This window comes from Solanum lycopersicum, chromosome 2, assembly GCF_036512215.1.
Source record: "Solanum lycopersicum chromosome 2, SLM_r2.1".
Taxonomy (NCBI): Eukaryota; Viridiplantae; Streptophyta; class Magnoliopsida; order Solanales; family Solanaceae; genus Solanum; species Solanum lycopersicum.
Genome location: NC_090801.1, coordinates 38229300 through 38248547, shown reverse-complemented (window position 1 = coordinate 38248547; position 19248 = coordinate 38229300). Strand labels below are relative to the sequence as shown.

Genomic DNA, 19248 nt, shown 5'->3' with positions numbered 1-19248 from the left:
TTTTACCTTATGGTATAAACAAACTTATATTTTTTTTTAAAAAAAAAAGTGGAGACTACTATTCCTTTAAAAGAGGACGAAAACTTTAAGGCATTAAATATTTTGCAACTATATTGCTAACATTTAAATTATGTGTTGACGTATTAAAAAAAATACTCTTAACAAGTTGAATAATTGATATATTATAAGAATTGTATATTTGAAGTCGTTATAGTATTACATGTGAAATCACTTGATAATAATATTTTTGTATGATGTGTCATAATCACCGTTCAATTGATTCAAGCTTGAATTTTACACATCGTACTATAATTTGCCACGGAAACAGTTCCAACACAAAATGTAACAAGAGGAAATTTGTTAATATTCTTTGATTAGTATTTACAAAAGTATGTGAAAACAGACTGAGAACAAGTCAGGTTTCAAACTAACCTATATTAATTGTTGGCCTTTATGGTTACCACTTACCTGACACAGCAAGTAGCTTCAATATCTCTAAAACAATTACAACTTTATAGTGAGTCAGTCATCTACTCTTATTCTATTGTTCTACATTCTCCTGTATTACATTCTCCACTGGTGGGGTATACAAGTGAAGAGAATCAAGACTGCAAAATCACCAAGAAAGATAAAGTCAGAAGAAAAAAAAGCATGTTGCAAGGTAGTGTAGTGTGCATGTGTATTATCGATCAGTTAAAACCGTAACGTAGGGGTCAAAGCTATGAAGGAAGCACAGATAGAAGACGGGTAAGGGGTGGGAACAAACATTAGAAAATGTAAGGTGGAACTTGTGAAAGGGAGACACAGGTCCAAAACAAACATGAAGGAAGAGCAAATAGGCAATAGACAACTGGATGGTCAGGTCGGGGAGTAGAATATTAAACCAAAAGATAAAGGCTGGATTTGCAACTTTCAATAACATTCTAAGGATTTGTTTAGTTTTTGATGTAATATTGTGTATCAGTTATGACTATGGTATGACCTTGTAGAGCAATACAACATGTTCTGTTGGATTGTACCAGAGGCCTATTTGTTTTGATAAATTCTAGTGTTGTGTCTTGTGTAAGTAAAATCACTTGAGTGCATAAATTAATAGTAAAAAGAATTCTTTAAAACTATGACAAACCTGCAGTTTTGAGGAACTCGCCATGATGGTGGTAATGATCTCTTCAACGTTGGTGGCAAAGACAAGAAGTTTTTCCAATCTTGAAGCACGACTCTAAGATCATGAAGTTTACTTTCCAGCCCAAAACAACAATTAGCATGCATTGTACATACTAAATTCAAATCTTTGCTTGGTTCACAAAATCCACCAAAATATGTTGTATCCAAGAATCTCATTTTGAGATCAATATCAATAATGAATGAATCATACTTTATATTGTTAAGAACATCTTGATCATGCAAATTCGGATATGTTTCTCTTGAGGTGTACCAAAACTTGTAGAACTCAATAGATCTGTTATTCGATCTCACAAACAAGAAACCACCATTAGGTCTATTCTCTACGTCTTCAGGGTTTCCTAAGAAATGATCACAAGCTATCTGAAAATCTGCATCCTCGTAGAAGTGAGGAAATGGATCTCTGAACCACATGACATCAGCATCCTAGGAAAAAAGAACCAATGAAGTGTTTAAGTGTTGCATGCACAGGACTACGAAATTTCTACTCTAAATTAGGTGAAGACAACTACTACAAACAACGCCGCATCTAAAATTGCACAATACATGCACATTAATGAACATACTTATTTAATCGATTAATGATGATCCTTCTGTTGAGGCCAACATCAGGTCACGTAGGGATGGGAGGTCTCTTAAATGGTATTACAGAATCCTCTCCTCATGACTAGGTTCTTTTTATCTGAGTTAGGCTGCAAGGTCCATTAATGTGGCATCAAAACCAGGCCAATTCCAATATGGGGTCCCCCGTTATATTGTTCATGCTCTAGATGTCCAGTCTTAGGTGAGTGGGGGTGTTGACTGCCACATCATCCCACATAGAGATGATAACTCCCTGTATATGTTTTTAGGAAATCCTCCCCTCATGAACTAGCATTTTGCGCTGAGTTAAGCCCTAGGTCTATCAACACGTTAAATGACAAATCATAAATACTGCCAAACATGAGTAGCATATACAGCGCACATGATATTATAGGTAAATCAGAACTTTACTACTTCTCTTTCAACCTTGTAAACTTACAGGTCATATGTACTATCATAGAAAAGAAATTTAAGTTGCCATCAAAGCAATATCAATGCAGAAGGTTTCAGTTAATCTGATTTAAGGCCCTGCACTTCAACAAAAGACCTTCTAAAGTAACGATTCTTGCCAGCTTTGTTAAAATTACCGAGCAACAAACAAGGAAAGAGAAAGAAGTAGCAGAGATCTAGATCAAAGAACATTGATGCAATCTGCTACAATGTCGAGCTAATACAACCTATTTTGTTTCAGCTCTTTAGTATGAATAAGGAAGAAACAAGCATTGTCAATGAGATAATGAATGGCCTTCCTGTTGAGGAGTGGGCTAACATATACTTTTGGTGTATCTCACATTATATGTCTATACTCTTTGAATTTCAACATTATTCCCAAGTTTGAAATATGCATCTTTCCTCCAAGTATACTCCTTGTTAGTTAGTGAAATAATTTTTTGTACTGACAGTAGATGTTTAGAACTTTTATTACTTTGAGGCACATGCAAATTAATTGTAACATGATTACCTGGAAGTTTCTAAAATTTCCACATGCCAACTTCCTAGGGTGGCACAAAGAATCCCGATAAATCTCTTATCATAAAAACAATTTAACACACTTATACACCAGGGATCTCAAATTAGAAAACAGAATGGTAGATTTTCAATTATAATTATTGATAAATACAACATCTTTCAAATCAAGTTCTTAATGACCCTGCAGAATGCTCATTAAAAGCCAGCAAAGAAAACATCTCAAAGACAAGTAGCATTCTCATATTCCCCCCGCCCAAAAAAAAAACAGAATCTATTCCAGTCCTTGGCAGTTGTCAAGTAAGAAAACATAACTCTCATATATCTTGTGGAAGCTATTAAAGTTCCTAATTGGTGGTCAAGAAGTGACTCTAGGTTGTATATTTCACCAAACCATTAGGAACAAACTATACATGCCATTGCACTCAGTGCTACCGATGCTCAGGAAACAAGCAACCAAATCATTTCAATACCAGAAACTAGAAGACTATTACCAATTAAATTCTGAATTGAATTATTTTATCAGAAAAAATAAAACTACTATCGAAATCTCTTCTTGTTTTGTCGCTACTAGATAAGTGGAATACCTTGGCAGTTAGCAAGGAGACAACAAAGATCATGCTATAAAGCAATACATTTTGTAGTACAATGCATTAATCTATTGTAAGATTTCTTCAGATCTAACATTATCCAAAAAAAGTACAAGGACAATTGAAATGATAATGATACAAGTATTAGAATGAATACCGTGAAGACAAAGTTGTATCCCATTTCAAGAACACCCTTTAAGAAGTCGATCCGTGTCCACATCATCTTTAGGTAGTCATGAGTCATGAAATAAGCTTCCTTTGAAAAATCAACCCCTTCACTTACTAGTGCATAGCAATGAGTATGTACAATCAAGCACCGGGAGAATGCCTTCTCATCTAGGGCAATTATTACTAAATGATTCAAAAGCTCACGGGTCTGATTGCCAATTCTGAAGCTTTCAAGAAAGAGATCAATAACAGAAGAAGGGGCAGCCCACGCTTCATTTAAGGTCGTTAAAATCACGGTTTTATCCTCCATAGCAGCATCTTTCAAAACCTTTTCAAGCTTATTCTCCTGAGTATCCTGAACCCATAAAGGATTTTACATGAGATAAACGGAGCAAGAAATGTGTCCAGAAAAGCTTAAACACAGCAGCAAGTGAGATTCAAACTCTCGACCACCTAACGCATGAACTTTTCAAGCATGCCAGAAACCACTAGGCTACAACACTTCATTATTTCAAGTGTTTGTCATTCAACCATTTAGCATCATATTATGTTACTTGTATATACCGTATAATTTTCCGGGAGTCCAAGCTACGCCGACTGCTATTTAGATATATGATAGTTTTGTAAAATAATAAAGAGTTCACTAGTACTTCCTAACCTTAACCCCACCATTAATTGGGGGAAAAGGAGAAGAAATCTTAAGCAAAAATAAAAAACTTAAAAGAGAATTGTTAAAATAATTATACAAGAATTGTGTTGTATTAGAAATTCTATCCACTTGTAAATCGAGCATATTAATAACAATAATGTAATTTGTAAGGGAAGAAAAACCCACATTGTTATAAATAAATAAAAAAAAAACAGAGACAAATTGTGTGTGTATATATATATATAGATTGTATCAAAGTAGTTCTCACCGATGGAGGAGGAAGGGAATCTGAGGGAGGGATGAAGAAGAAAACACGAGGTGCATGGGAGGTGAGAGATTCCGGGATCTTGAATCCGATAGTTTCACCAGCTTTGTAAAGGACAAACCAAGAAAGTGAAGCGAGAATGAATAATAGGGCCACCGTACCGATACGGCGGAGGAATAAAACCGAATTTGCAGCAGTAGCACAATTACAATCAGTAAACATCTCCGTAAGTGCTGAAGAAGAAAAGGAGAAGAAAGAGAGAAGAGCATTTCAAAATTGATGATCTCGTAACAAACTAATCGAAGCCGTATTTGTAGCAGTGGGAACGGATCATAATTCTTCTCTCTCTCTCGAAAATGGGAAATTTTGTGAATCTCAGTTTACAGGTGGAGAGAGGTAAGTAACCTAACTTCAAATTTGCCTATATTGACTATATGTACTCTCTCCCCTCTCATTTTCTATAGTATAAAATATTTATATCCCTCCATTTTTATTTGTTAAATTAAATAATATTAATTTAATATTTTAAATAAAAAAATTTAATTTATTAAAACTATACAAAAAAAAAGTTATACATTGCATTTTTCACATATTAATATGATAAAAAAATATATTATAAAATATAAGTCAAAGTTTTTATAGTTTGACTTCAAAAATAGAATCAATAATGGACAAAGGTAATAGCTCTTTTGTGTTTCGAGATTCAAACAAATCTATTTTTGATAATAAATTTTTCATAAATCTTTTAAATATTTATCAACTATTGTGACTTATAATATTTTTTATATAGTTTACAGACATATAAATTTCATTTTTTAAAAAAATGAAAATATCATGCGTGATATTACGATCAAACTTAAATTGTTTGACTCTCGAAAAATAAAAAAATATTATATAAATTAAAATAGAATGAGTATTAATTTAAAAAATCAAAAATAGCTATTTATTTATTTCATTTTTTTCTCTTTCTTACTATTTATATTTTCTCTTATTCTATAAGAGGAAGTTTGCACGGAGCAAGCTTCTCCCCGTCAACATAAATTTTATTATGTATATGTTATATTTGTACGTGACATTGTTTGATTGACAAACGAATACAGATGGAACCCATTGATCAAGCTAATAAAGGGACATCGTTAATATCCTTTGTCATTTTCTTTTGTTTTATGCCCCCTTTCTCAATATATTGTGTGTTAATTTTTTCTTAAATATGTTTTTCTTTATATAAGTTTTTAGTTTATTATTTTAATATTATTTTTTTATTTTATATTATTTATTCTATTATAATAAATATTTTTTTGAATTTTTTTTAGTTTATAAAATCAAGATAGAATAGGTTTTCTAATCCTATCAATTATTTTTAAAAAAAATATAAATAACTTTTATAAGATTGTAAAAACTATTTTAAGGAATAAATAATTAAAATTATTATTTATATTTATAATTTCTTAAGAAGTGTCTAAAAAAAGTTAATAGCAAATATTAATTAAATTTTACTTATCTTGAATTTTAAGAAAAAAATATCGTATAAATTGACGGAAATAATGTATATATATGTTGGTGTTTATGAATGTATTTTGTTTTTGAATTTCATTACAATAGTATCAAAAAACTTATATAATTGTTTGTCAAGATCATTAATGTTCTTTCCGTTATATTTACTTATTGAAGAGTATTTGTGGATTGAAGTGATTTTGGATTATAAAATCGTTGAGAGGAAATAAAAGAACATATTTAACTTTTACCTTCTTTATTTTCATATAATAATCTATTTTTTCTTTAATTTCTTAAAATATCATAAATAGAGTAATAGTTTTACTAATTTACACCTTAATTATTTTTTTTGATAAGTTTATAAATTTTATTTATACTATTAAAAATAATTCATTGTTTATAATGAAATAGAAAATTATAATTAATTATTATCTTAAAAATTAACAAATAATTTTATATAACTATTGTTAATAATATAAATAATTAATATTGAAATGAAAAAATAATATCAAAATATTAAAAATAAAATAGTCGAGCAAAGACTTTTTGAATTTCATATTTTTCATGAATAACGTTATTTAAGTATGAAATATGAAATAATTATTATAAAAGAAAAAAAATTTGAAAAGGAAGAGAGAAGAGGAGTTTAGTGAATTTTCTAAAATAAATTCAGTTAGCCAAATATAAATGGTACGACTCTTGCCTGCCACATCATAGTTGTGCCACATGCATGATAAAAAATTTCGCCTGCTTGGGTATATTTTGTAAGTATTTTGCTACTAACCTATTGTACTTTGTGCTACTGAAAATGTACATTTCCCAAATTAGACAAAACAGTCAACTACTATTTTGTTCCTCTATATACTTTATCTTGAGAATATGGGGCCTACTTCACAGGTGTTTAATTTTAAAGAGGTTGCGGCATGCATCATTACACAGAAGATCTGAAGTAATTTATAGGCATAATAGTGTTTTTGAATTTGGCTTCGAATTATATTTACGTCATTTATTTAATTTTGTGCGTGCATAAGTAGATATTTAAATTTTATATAAAATTGAACAAATAAATACATGTGTTTTATATGTCATTTTTTGTCCTACATGGTGTTCTACTACATTCATGTGTTTATTTATTTAAAAGTTCAATAATTAAAATATTTATTTGTGCATTATGAAATTTGAAAGTCAAAGTTAAAATTTGAAGCTTAATTTAGAATTCAATATACGTATTATCGCTAATTTATATTTATATTAGCATTAACTAATTATTATATGCAAAAATCTTAATAATAGGATAAAATTTATCCAGGGTAATAAAATAAAATTAAAAAAAGCCCCCAAAAGTGAGAAAAAATCACTGTATCACGATAATTCCCACAATGTTACTGGAAATTTAATAAGAAATATTCTTCAAAAGTATTTTCTATAAAAACAATAAATGAAATGTAAAAGACTAGCATAATGAAATATTTTAAAATGTAAGTCAATATTGAAATTATTCTATTTTTTTAGAATGAGTAGTATATGATATACTTAAATTTATTTAAAATTAGATAAATAAATTAAAATAAAAAAAATATTTTTATACTGAAAATTATAAAGACTTAGATTTAAATGTACTTGTTATTATTACCTCAAAATAACTAAATTCATACTTAAAAGGACTACTTGGTTAAAAGACAAACTCTATATAGAAATTTTAATTTAAAAATTAGTGTAGTAATACGACAATACAAAAAATTTCACACAATTGACATAATTTATGAGAAAAAAACCTAATATTATATGAATTAACAATGATTTAATATATGTTGATTAAGTCTTAAGTGAAGAAAATAAAATATATAATTTTTAATATTGTACTTCAATTTTTTTTAGAAAAAGAAGATAATGTTCACTCACATAAGATTTTAGAGAAAGGAGAGCAAGACAATTTACTGCAATCTTAAATATTTATAATTTATTTTAAAATAAAAAATTTAAAAGTATTTAATCAGAATTACTTTAGAATTATTAAAAGTTAATAATATTTATTTTACAGCTGAAAAATAATTTATAAATAAAAATTGCACGGGCTCTTCGTCACTAGTTTTTCTAGATATAAGAGGCACCTAGCACCTAAAAATACAAAGATTTAAAAAGGAAATAAGGAAGATACTAGAAAAATTATAAGTTATATTCTTAATTAATTTTTTTTAAGGGAGGTAAAAGACCTTGTTGTGACGACAAAATGGGAAAGAAAGGGTACCGGCTAATTGTTGATATCATTTATATATTTAAAAGTACTAGACAACTAAAACTATTTAATTTTTTTAGAATTTATGTAATGGACTAGGGAATTATTTTGAGAGTAGAAATTTATTTTTCTAAATTAAGATTATTGTAACCCCATTATGCCATTTACGACTTGTTAGGATGGGTGACACAGTTCCTAAGGTAATTAGGAAGAGTGTCTAAGTGAATGCATAAGCTACTTGATGAATTCTCAACGATCAATGCAAAACATTACCGCTGAACCCACAAGGATTGGAATCAACACAAACATGATCTACCAAGTTTGGAAAAGACTAGAGTTTGTGTATTACAATGGGATTTCAACTCAAGAGGTAGAGAGTAATCGCAATCAAATCGAGGATAGCGTTTGGTCTAGGCTATATTCAATATTCTCTCGAATTATCAAACGTATGTCTTTTGGATTTTCTCAAACTCTGAGACATTTACCATAACACACTAAATATTGCTCTAGTGGATAGACAATCCCTATCTCATATATATCATTAAATGAGAAATTACTTTAACTATCCCAATTTATAGAATAATTTCATCAAGTCCTTACTATTTACTCTTACCCAACTCCATTTTGATTTCTCAAGCCAAAATGATGTATGAGAGCTCAATCAATGTTAATTTGTAACCACCGATTTTCAGATAAAAACTTGAAGACGACGAAAGATTCTTACCATACAATCAATTTTAGAATCAATAAATCAATACTAATTGGGGTTTTACATCCACACCTTGTACACACACCCTACCTAAAGATTTAGTTGCTCATAAAACAAGAAACTTAGACTATACTTATGCGAGAAATCTTCATATCAAGCTATTTTTTTTAACAAAAATCCAAGCTTATAGTGATGCAAATATGAGGTTTCTCCCTCTACAAGCTAGAAAGGTTGTTAGCTAATTTCTCTTACTATAAAATATAATGTGTAAATCCTAAGATTGTCTCTCCTCATTATTTCTAATAGGTATGAAGATAAAGGTACATAATTACATAAATTTATAGTTTATCCTAATAACCTTCTAAAATGAAGCACTTAATTGCTTAAATATGTTTTTGCCCCTTGAGCTTCCACTCTTGACTTGGCAAAACACCGATACACAATTATGCAACGCTAATCACATCACCGCACGTAGATCAAGAATTGTATCATGCCAATGGGTCACCTAGCGCTTAAGCTGTTTTGCTCCAGCCAAGTTGTCGTTTAGTCCGCGAGATGCCAATTGGAACCTACGCAACGTCGATTCCGTGTGCTTTAGTAATTTTAAGCTTTAAATTCATCAAACTTGACTTTTCCAAGGAATGCTTACGTACATGCAAGAAGACTGATCTAAAATCCCCTAAATAAACATTAAAATGCAACAATAGTTCATGAATTTAAGTTCAATGAGTATGTTAAATGCCAACTCATTAAACCCCCCAAACTTGAACTATTGCTTGTCCTCGAGAAAAACACTCACTAACCACAGAAATTGAACCATAGGTTTTCCCTATATGTAGATCGCCACTAATGTAGATTGACGATATTCAAAATTTCCAAAGACTTACGGGTTTAACTTAAGGTTGTGCAAAAGGCATGGTATTATTGGGTCTTAATGCTTTCACCTCTCAATTCACTCACTTTTTTTTTTTTTTTGCACTTTCAGCAAATTCTCCCTTCTTATGATGTTTACTCATTTCATACACCCGATTTTCCTTTAGCCTAAGGCATGTGCACACATTGAGCTAGCATTAACATTTTTGTTGTTTTTATTCTAAAAAATCTTTCATCCATGAACATTTTGAAGCTTATGGTGCTCTATGCTTTTAGATAGTTCCTCGTTTTAGTATCGGTGCACAAAACCCCGAACTTGAGCTTTTACCTACATCCTGACTCATTCAATTTATTAGAAACTAGGGAGACATAAGTGTCAAAAATAGAGGATTATGAAGGGTCAAGGTATAAGACGTGGTGGCCAAAAAAATTTGGTCCACACTTAATAAGGCTTACTAAGATTACATCAAATGGAGGGAAAATTTAGGGTAAAGTGGCTTATCAATAAAGGCCTAGATTCATCTTCCAAGCAAAGTCATATCTAGAACTTCTCCTTATATTATATTTTGGGGCAAATATCTAGACAATACACATATACAAGAATGAATTAAAGCCTTACCGCACAAGGCATCACAATTCAATAAATACTCAAGCTAGTTGTAACGACCCACAAGTATACCCTAGAAGTTAGAGCACTCTTGAGTCACCACATGGCGTACTTGACCTCACATAGGTCTTGCACAAGCATCTTAGCTATCATTCATTACATAGGTATGAAAAGTAGTGCGGAATTAAAAATTTTCATAACATCATGAGAGAAACTCTATATAAAACTAAGGAACAAGTCTCATCATCACAAGCCAACTTAAAAACACATCTTAAAATCTTAGGTTCCCGACTCTTTACATTGAACGAAAAATACTAAGTCTTTAACATAAAGGAAATGCTAAAAGAAACATAGACTATGTCCTCGAACGTATGAGGACATACCAATCTTGAGAGAATTGACTTTTCAAGCTTTGCCTTTTAAGAAACCTTCACTTGCCTTCCACCTATACTTATAGAAATATAGAAGAGTATGGAGTTAGTACAAACATTGTACTAAGTATGGCATTATGCAAAAACATGCTCAAATAGGACATTTTAGTTGAAACATACTTTTCATGCTATTTTGATAAAACCTACATGAAACAACTTTACAAAGCATTGTATAAGTCACCATGTATCATATAAAAGTAACACTTTCATAAATCTCAACATATAGTCACATTTACAGTGACCCGGTTAGCACATAAACTCTTGCTAATTCCTATCCCAAGTTATCCTAAGACTCACCTAGGTAAGACATGAAGAGACCACCCATACTCTTCAATACACACCTAATTGATCCTTAAGGCTACCAAGGATAATCATACTTTATTACAACTCAACAAGTCAACATCTATTTATTAAAGACACTTAGAAGAACCATACTTTCATTTAGGCACTTCACATACAATGTGGAAGTAGCACCCCATACTACCACTTGCACCTAGTGCACCTTAGGAAGCACCCTAGACTAGGTACATCACATTCATCATCTACATAACTTTCATCATACAAGACATAATATCAACATACTTCATTAACCTTAGACATATAGTCAACATTCTTCATTTCATAAAGTCAACTTACTTCATTGATATCATATAGTGACTCATTCATACATTTTCATATAAAGACACACCAAGACTCCCTCCAAATATCTACTTGTGCAATAGATAGATAGTGTCTCATACCACCACCTACCCTAAGTAGTACACCCTTAAGAAGACTTAGTTCATAATATTCATTTGTGGGGCTAGCTTTAACCTACATAGACCATGAGAGCTATACATGGAATCCCGATATTGACCCCTACCGAATGAGGGATTCTTAATTACCTACGGTAGGGTCATATTCTTAGCCTTTACATGGATCTCCAATAGTTATACCTACGCGGGCGCATAGTTAAAAGATAACGAGATTGTTACTAAGTAACTCATTCTCAACTAACGGGGAGCACTCATCTTAAGAAGTACATTTGGATACAACATGTCTACTCACAAGGTGTACCCACCCCTTCTTCAAATCCTCTCGGTGCTAAGTATAACTCCCCTACGGAGTCTTAAACATTCATAGACTATAGGTTAAGGGATCGATATTTAGTACCACATCTCAACTAACGAAGAGTACTTATCCCTAGAGGTTACTCACGAAGGGCATCAACCTCCAACCTATCTTGGAAAACTCATTGGAAATAGTAATGTTGCTACTAAACACTTTATCTCAACTCACGAAAAGTGTTCACCCCAAAATCCCCCTTTTCATACGCTAGGAATAGTAAGGATGGTCTAGACACTTCATATCTACTCACGAAGAGTGTCTACCCTACAATCCCCCATTTACATTCATAACTTCATTCTTTCATTCATAGCGTGTGTGAGTACATGTGAGAAAACCTTTAACATAACCCCTATCATGCATAACATTGATTTCTAATCATGTCACCTTGCATTCATCATAATCACACACTATCATACTTTGCATATACATATACTTCATTTAGACATAGTATCATAAAGTCACACAATCTCAACTTCACAAGATATCACATGCATATTCATCATAACTTCACTTTACTTTACATACAATACTTCAAGGCCATAGTCACAATACACATAAATAATCATGTACTTCAAGTAAACACCTTTACCATAAGTGGACCATACCACTCAAGATCAATTCAACAAGAATTATGCAATATAGAACAACTTACCCTTCATCCAAGATTTCACCATCTCTTCTCAATTTCTCCAATAATTCATCATAATATAGCATTTAAGGAAGTAGCTAATCACAATATAATATAAAGAAACCATAGTTCTAACATTATCTACTCATGTTCATCAAACCCAATTCATAAGTTAAAATTTGAGAATTTGCATGAGCATGGGTTCATTGAGTTTTTGACCTTAAAATCATCAACTAACATCAATAATATCATAATACATCCATTTAAATGTTTTCATGCAAGAACCCATACTTAGAATTAGAAATAGAAGAATTTAGGATTTGAAACCTTTTTGAAAAGCCTTTGGATTGGCTCCTTGAATGAAAGAAGAGTCAAGGATGAACGACCATACCTTTATTGATGAAAATCCCGCGAAATTTGGTGAACAAATCACCCAAGAACTTCAATTGAAGCTCTACCTTGAGTTCTAGCTTCAATGGGGTTTGAAATAGTTTTTCTTGAGAGGGAGGTTTTGATTTTGAAAAAGGAATAATGCACAAGTACTCCCTCAACCTATGCTCGAAATCTCAGAGACACACTTATACTATACTAAGGTCCTATTACCCCCTGAACTTATTTTATAAGTAATTTTCTACCCCTTTTTAGCCTACGTGGCACTGGTTTGAAAAAAAGTCAACCATCGATGGGCCCACAAGATAGTGCCACGTAGGCCGAAAAGGGGTAAAAAATTATTAATAAAATAAGTTCAGGGGGGTAATAGGACCTTATTATATTATAAGTGTGTCTCTGGGATTTTGGGCATAGGTTGAGGGGGTACTTGGGCATTATCCCTTTGAAAAATGAAGTCTAAAATTAGGTCTTAGTGTTTAAACCTTCTTAAAATACCTAAATAAACATAAAATAACCATCCATACTTCATAACAGACTTGCGGTGAACTCACTAAAACACCCCAAGCTTGGCAAAATTTCACAAACAGTTTGCAAGTGCCAAACGACGGACCCAAGCTAAGGGGCGTCGTCGTTTGATGGACGGCCCGTTTGGTTCAGAGACAGGTTTCATAGGGGATAAGATCCTACCACTAAGTGTTGAGCTACGGCACAAATGACGGGGCGCCATCCCATCTACTGCCCGTCAACAATGGGCATCGTTTGGGCAGTGTTTGGCAGTTTTGTTGCCAAGTCTTGAGTCATCCTCAAGGACCCTTAAGGTGGTCCTTGGGGAGTCGTACCCGGACGTTAAAATCCTAAACATGCTAACCTAGGTCTTAGGGTCCTCCCATATCAATTTGGAATCCAAACAACACAACAAACATGTCAAGGCACACTCGAACACACACAAGCACATACACGTCTGGTCGTCGAACGTCTTGGTCGTCCCTTGACGTTTGACTTCCAAACTTACCTCAAACATTAAAATTTACTATTTTAACACATTTAACTCATGAAACACATGCAAATCTCTAATTTGACCTATTTCATTTTTAGGATCGTTACACTAGTCTCAAAGTCAATTGAACCAAATAAATTTTGACAAACTATAATTGGAACAATTTTACCCCCACTTGTAAATCACAAAGCCAAACAATGAATGTGTGAGTCATGAAAATAGCTTGCTTCCGATTCACCTTTTCCCATTCTGAAAAACATTTTAAACTTTCTTTGCCAACCTACAAAATTTGTGGTGGTCCCTTTTGCAAGAGGTGAGATAGAAGATTTAATTTAAAACTAAAACTTGGACACTTTCCCTTATGAATGTCGCCTATCAACCTATCAAAAGGAAACACCAACTCGGTTTGACACAAAAGGACTATCAAAATTCATTCTCAAAATCACATCAAAATCAAGCATATCTAACAATATAAAGTTCGGGTGTCACACCCGTAGATAGTAACAAAGTATGATCGAAACACCTGTTCCACATACTAAAGACTTACCCACAGGGGTCGACACATGAAAAGGCGATGCCACAGGCTCATAACTCATACACATATACACGAGAAGAATAATACACATACACATAAGAATTGGTAGATCCTGGATCAAATAAAGCTGAAGTGAGCTGATGGCATAAAAGATTCGTACATGTGTCACATCATTCGATGCCTCAACGTCCGCCCCTTGCTGGATCTGCATGAAATGACCCTGCACATCAGTTTTACCACCTGACTTTCCTCCCTGAGGACCACCCAGAATACCCTTCTTTCCACCACGACAATCCTGACCTCGACCTCTAACTCTAGTTCATTATGTATTGTCTAGTTCTATTTGAATTTTAACCCTCCAATTTTCTTAAGGAACATGTCTATTGTATATGTTCCTGGCAGATCACACCAATTACGTTTTGTGAAACAAATAAAATAATGACACAATATTTTATCGCAGAAAACCCCAACTCACAAGGGTAAAAACCATGACTTACACCTCTGTAAGATTTAACTCCACTTCATTAAACTTCAAGTCTCAACACAAGATTACAAAGCTATGTAACCTAAGGAATTATAAACTCTAATTCCTAGCTAAGAAATTATAAACTCTAATTTCTAGCTACCCAAAGACACAAAAAACCCCGGTTTTATATCTTCTAATGTTCTTCATGTTCTACAACTTGTCGAATAACTCCTACTCACAAAACTCAGATTGTAAATAAAACTCTTGAATACAATCTTACAACTTTTCCTCACAAATTGCAACACTCTCAATAAATCTCAAACCCCTTGATTGTGTTTTGATCTTCTCTCTATGTAAGTGCGCAATTTTTTCTGATGCAAATAGCTCCCTATTTAATAGATCATAACTTCAACAACTTCTTGTATAATTCAAATTGTATTTGCCTTCTACAAATCCTTGTTAACTTCTACTTGGACTTCGTTTCTCCTCTTTACAGCACATCAACTTCAACTTGCTTGTAACAAAACCTTGTTAATGTTGAAATCCTTGTTATGCTATAACTTGGATGAACATATTTTTTCTTAAATACATAAGAAACACGCTTTGTTAACTAAGTCGCCACCGCCTCAACTTGGATGAACACAATATTTTCAACGAAATCTTTGTTGAACTCGACTTTAACAAAGCCTTTTTAACGTAGAAATCCTTGCTGCAGTCAACTTGGATGCAAAAATCCTTCCAGCAAATTTCCTTATTAATTAAGAAAACACATTTTCCTTAATTAGAAAAGAAAATATTATTTTCCTTAAATAGATTTCTCCTTCGGCTTTGTGATTAATGTATCCCAATTGAACTCGTACTTGTTGAAATCATGTGTTCATACTACGTAGATTCAAATGCGTTTGTTACAGTTTCAAGCACAAGTTGATGCGTTTGTTACATGTGTATTGTCACAACCTGTTCCTCGCTATTTTGCCATCTTTCAAAACAACAAGACTTCTAACAAATTCCCCCTTTTTGATAATGGTAACTATACATTACGAACACAACAAATAAGACACACATCTTTTTTCTTTTGTCATATTACTACTATAACTCCTTGACTTTGTCATACTTCAAAACAACGAGACTTTAACAAATTCCCCCTTTTTGACTATGGCAAATTTTATCACCTTGCATTGAATAAGTACACATAACTCAATGCAACAACTTCCCCCTTTTGACATCAGTCGAAAATAAATTCGATACTCATGACCACTGCAATCACTTACTGAAACACTTAAAAAATCAAGAGCTCGGTTAGCTATAACAATGCGTTTGCACAAACATATGAGATAGACATGAACCTGAAACTCAAACCCAACATTAGCATTAATCAAAAAACATATACACCATATATGTAATCAAAATTAAGGATAGAATCAAGCACTTGTGATGAGAGAAAAAAATGGAGAAGTCAAAGGCTAGAGTGGCTAGGTAATATCAAAATATCGGGCATGAGAGGATAAATAACAGTCATTTTTCAGTAGCAAAGATGTCTTTTGGATTAACAAGATTAGCAGCCCTCTCAATTTCAAAGGTAACCTTGGTCTATGCACACTCAATCCTTTTTTTTCTCTTTTTATATCACTTTTAAAGAACTTGTTCAATCAATCATGTTCTCTCTGCAGAAACAATAGTTCACTCATCTTTAATTTCAATAGAGTTAGTAGGAGGAACAAATTTTCTTGAATATCACTTGTAAAAGAACATGTTCTCTCAATTTGTTCCCTTGACGTGTACTATCAGGTGCATCACCAACTATAATATATTTATTTTTTTATATCACTCAGAAATTCCAATTTATATGGTTCACAATAGAAGAACTAGGTTCGACAGATGGGTCTCCCATCGATTCCCCCTCACTAGATGAACCCAAGTTGAGCCTAACAAGTGAACTTTGTTCTAGTGTAGGGTCCCCAAAATATTCCCCCTCACAATGTAAATCCTCCAAGACTTTACTCAATACAAAAGATTCCCCCTAAGAACCAACACACTCTATTTTCTTAATATATATTTATAAGGCACCAAAGCAGAGGTGTCCTCCATCAAATTCATCTCAACCATAGACCATCACATTGGGATAAGTCTTTTTAAGAAGATATTTGTTTTGGTAGTATTTAGGGCACGAATATCTTTTGGGACAAGTGGAAGAAATAGGTTCAAGTGCATTGACTTTATATTTAATCATGAATAATTGTAATGCACATACCTTAGATATATGGATAATTCTGAATTTTTCTTCAATTTTACCAAGCCTCTCTCCCATGCTAGATGCAACTACAATGTTACAGTGCATGAGTAGCATGACCTTAATCATCCCCAAGTTCCAAATTTTTCCTTTTGGAAGTGTTTTCCTTGGCTGATCATATTTTTGATCGATTAATCATTTGAGTGCGCATAATTGTTAGATACTTCATAGGTTGGACCTATTCCTTTCACGTGCTTATTCAGTCTTTCCCTTTTTTCTTTTTCTTTTTTCCATTTTTTCAACCTTTTTTTTCAGTCAATATTATTTATCCATTCCCTTTTTTTCAAGTGAGAGGATTTTTTTTAATTTTCAATCATGTATCTGAAATAACATGTTCAATTGGTGAATGTTGCCTGCTTCCTCTCACTTTTCCTGCAAATTCAAAGGTTAGATTTAGGAACCCAGACTAGCTTGGGTCCTTTGTATTGATAAAAAGGATGAATAAGATCTCTATGAGCCCACTTGGGCAGATTATTTTTCCTTTGAGTATACCTGTTCCTTTGAACAGTTTTATAAATTCCTCTTGCTTTATTTTCTACACTAACTCTTTATTTCGGACAATTTTCCTTAGAGTGACCTGAGTTACTACAAATAATACATAACAAAGAATTTTCAATCATAGGTTGTTCATACCCTATTCCAGTTCTTATGTTCAGAGTATTGTTACCTAGATGTGTTACTATCATGGAAGATTTTTTCCATTTATTAGCTCTTTCCAAATCAGTTTTTATTCTAGACAATTCAAGATTATTCTCTTAGAATTTTCCCTTCCAGAAGATAGTTCATTGTTTAACCTCATTAGATCTTGGTCACCACTAATTTTTTTCTTTTTTATTCTCAGTAACACTATGTTTGAGAATTTAATATTTGAGAGTCAAGGTGCAGGAATCAAGTTGTTGTACCTGTTCTTTTAGGAGTTGATTTTCTTTCTTGAGATCAGAATTAGCTTTTTCAAGATCAATAGGGAAAATACCCAAGTACCCCTCAACCTATGCCCGAAATCCCAGAGACACACTTATACTATAGTAAGGTCTTATTACCCCCCTGAACTTATTTTATATGTAATTTTCTACCCCTTTTTAGCCTACGTGGCACTAGTTCGAAAAAAAAAAGTCAACCATCGTTGGGCCCACAAGATAATGCCACGTAAGCTAAAAAGGGGTAAAAAAATTATTAATAAAATAAGTTCAGGGGGTAATAGGATCTTAGTATAGTATAAGTGTGTCTCTGAGATTTCGGGCATAGGTTGAGGGGGTACTTGGGCATTATCCCAAAATACTCAAACTTTAAACTAGTCATGGAAGCAAACAATTGAGTTTGGTTTTAACTAGTTCTTGAATTATATCTATGGAAGTGAGTAATAAGAAGGATAACATTTTCTTAGAAAACTTTACTAGTTTATCTTTTAGGTTAAGAAGATTTACCTCAGTTTCTTCAGAGTCTGATTCAGGTTCAGCATCTGATTCTTCTATCACCATCAAAGCAGTGTCCTCATTATCTTCTTCATACATGTCCGAAGAACCTGTTCTCCAAGTTGAATACATTGCTTGTTCTTTTTCTTTGTTTTTTTTATTAAGGAGTTCCTTCTTTTTTTCCTGGCTCTTTCCTTTTTCCATTCTACTTTCCACATAGGAAAATCCTTAATCTGATGATTTATTTGACCACATTTGAAACAACCTCCATCTTGTGGTTTCTCATCAATTTTTTCTTTCGTAGGTGGTGTTTTCTTTCTAGAATTCAATCCCTTTTTGAAGAATTTCTTGAAGTTTCTTCTTATCAGTGCCAAATCATCATCATCTATATCTGATCATCCCTTTCAGTTGCTTTAAATCCAAATTTACTCTTTGTTACCTTCACCTCTTTTTTCAATATTCATCTCATAAGTTTTGAGATTTCCTACTAATTCATCCAAAGTCATATTGGTTAGATCCTTGGCTTCTCTGATTGCAGTGACTTTTATTTTCCATGATCTAGGCAGAGTTCTTAGTACTTTGTCTACCTGTTCCTCAGTGGTGTATACTTTGCCCAAGGATATTAACTCGTTTACAATAGTGGTAAATCTGGTGATCATATCTTGAAATGA

At 32.6% G+C, this 19248-nt stretch overlaps 1 protein-coding gene across 1 annotated transcript; it reads right to left on the bottom strand.

Moving 5' to 3' along the window:
- Positions 1-343: 343 nt before the first annotated feature.
- On the bottom strand, positions 344-4851 carry LOC101257224 (uncharacterized protein At4g15970). Its single transcript, XM_004231485.5, has 4 exons — positions 4406-4851; positions 3478-3843; positions 1127-1608; positions 344-608 (listed from the first exon to the last, which is right to left on the bottom strand). Exons 1-4 carry the CDS (start codon positions 4622-4624, stop codon positions 542-544), a joined length of 1134 nt encoding a protein of 377 aa, XP_004231533.2. The 5' UTR covers positions 4625-4851; the 3' UTR covers positions 344-541.
- Between the last annotated feature and the right edge of the window lie 14397 nt (positions 4852-19248).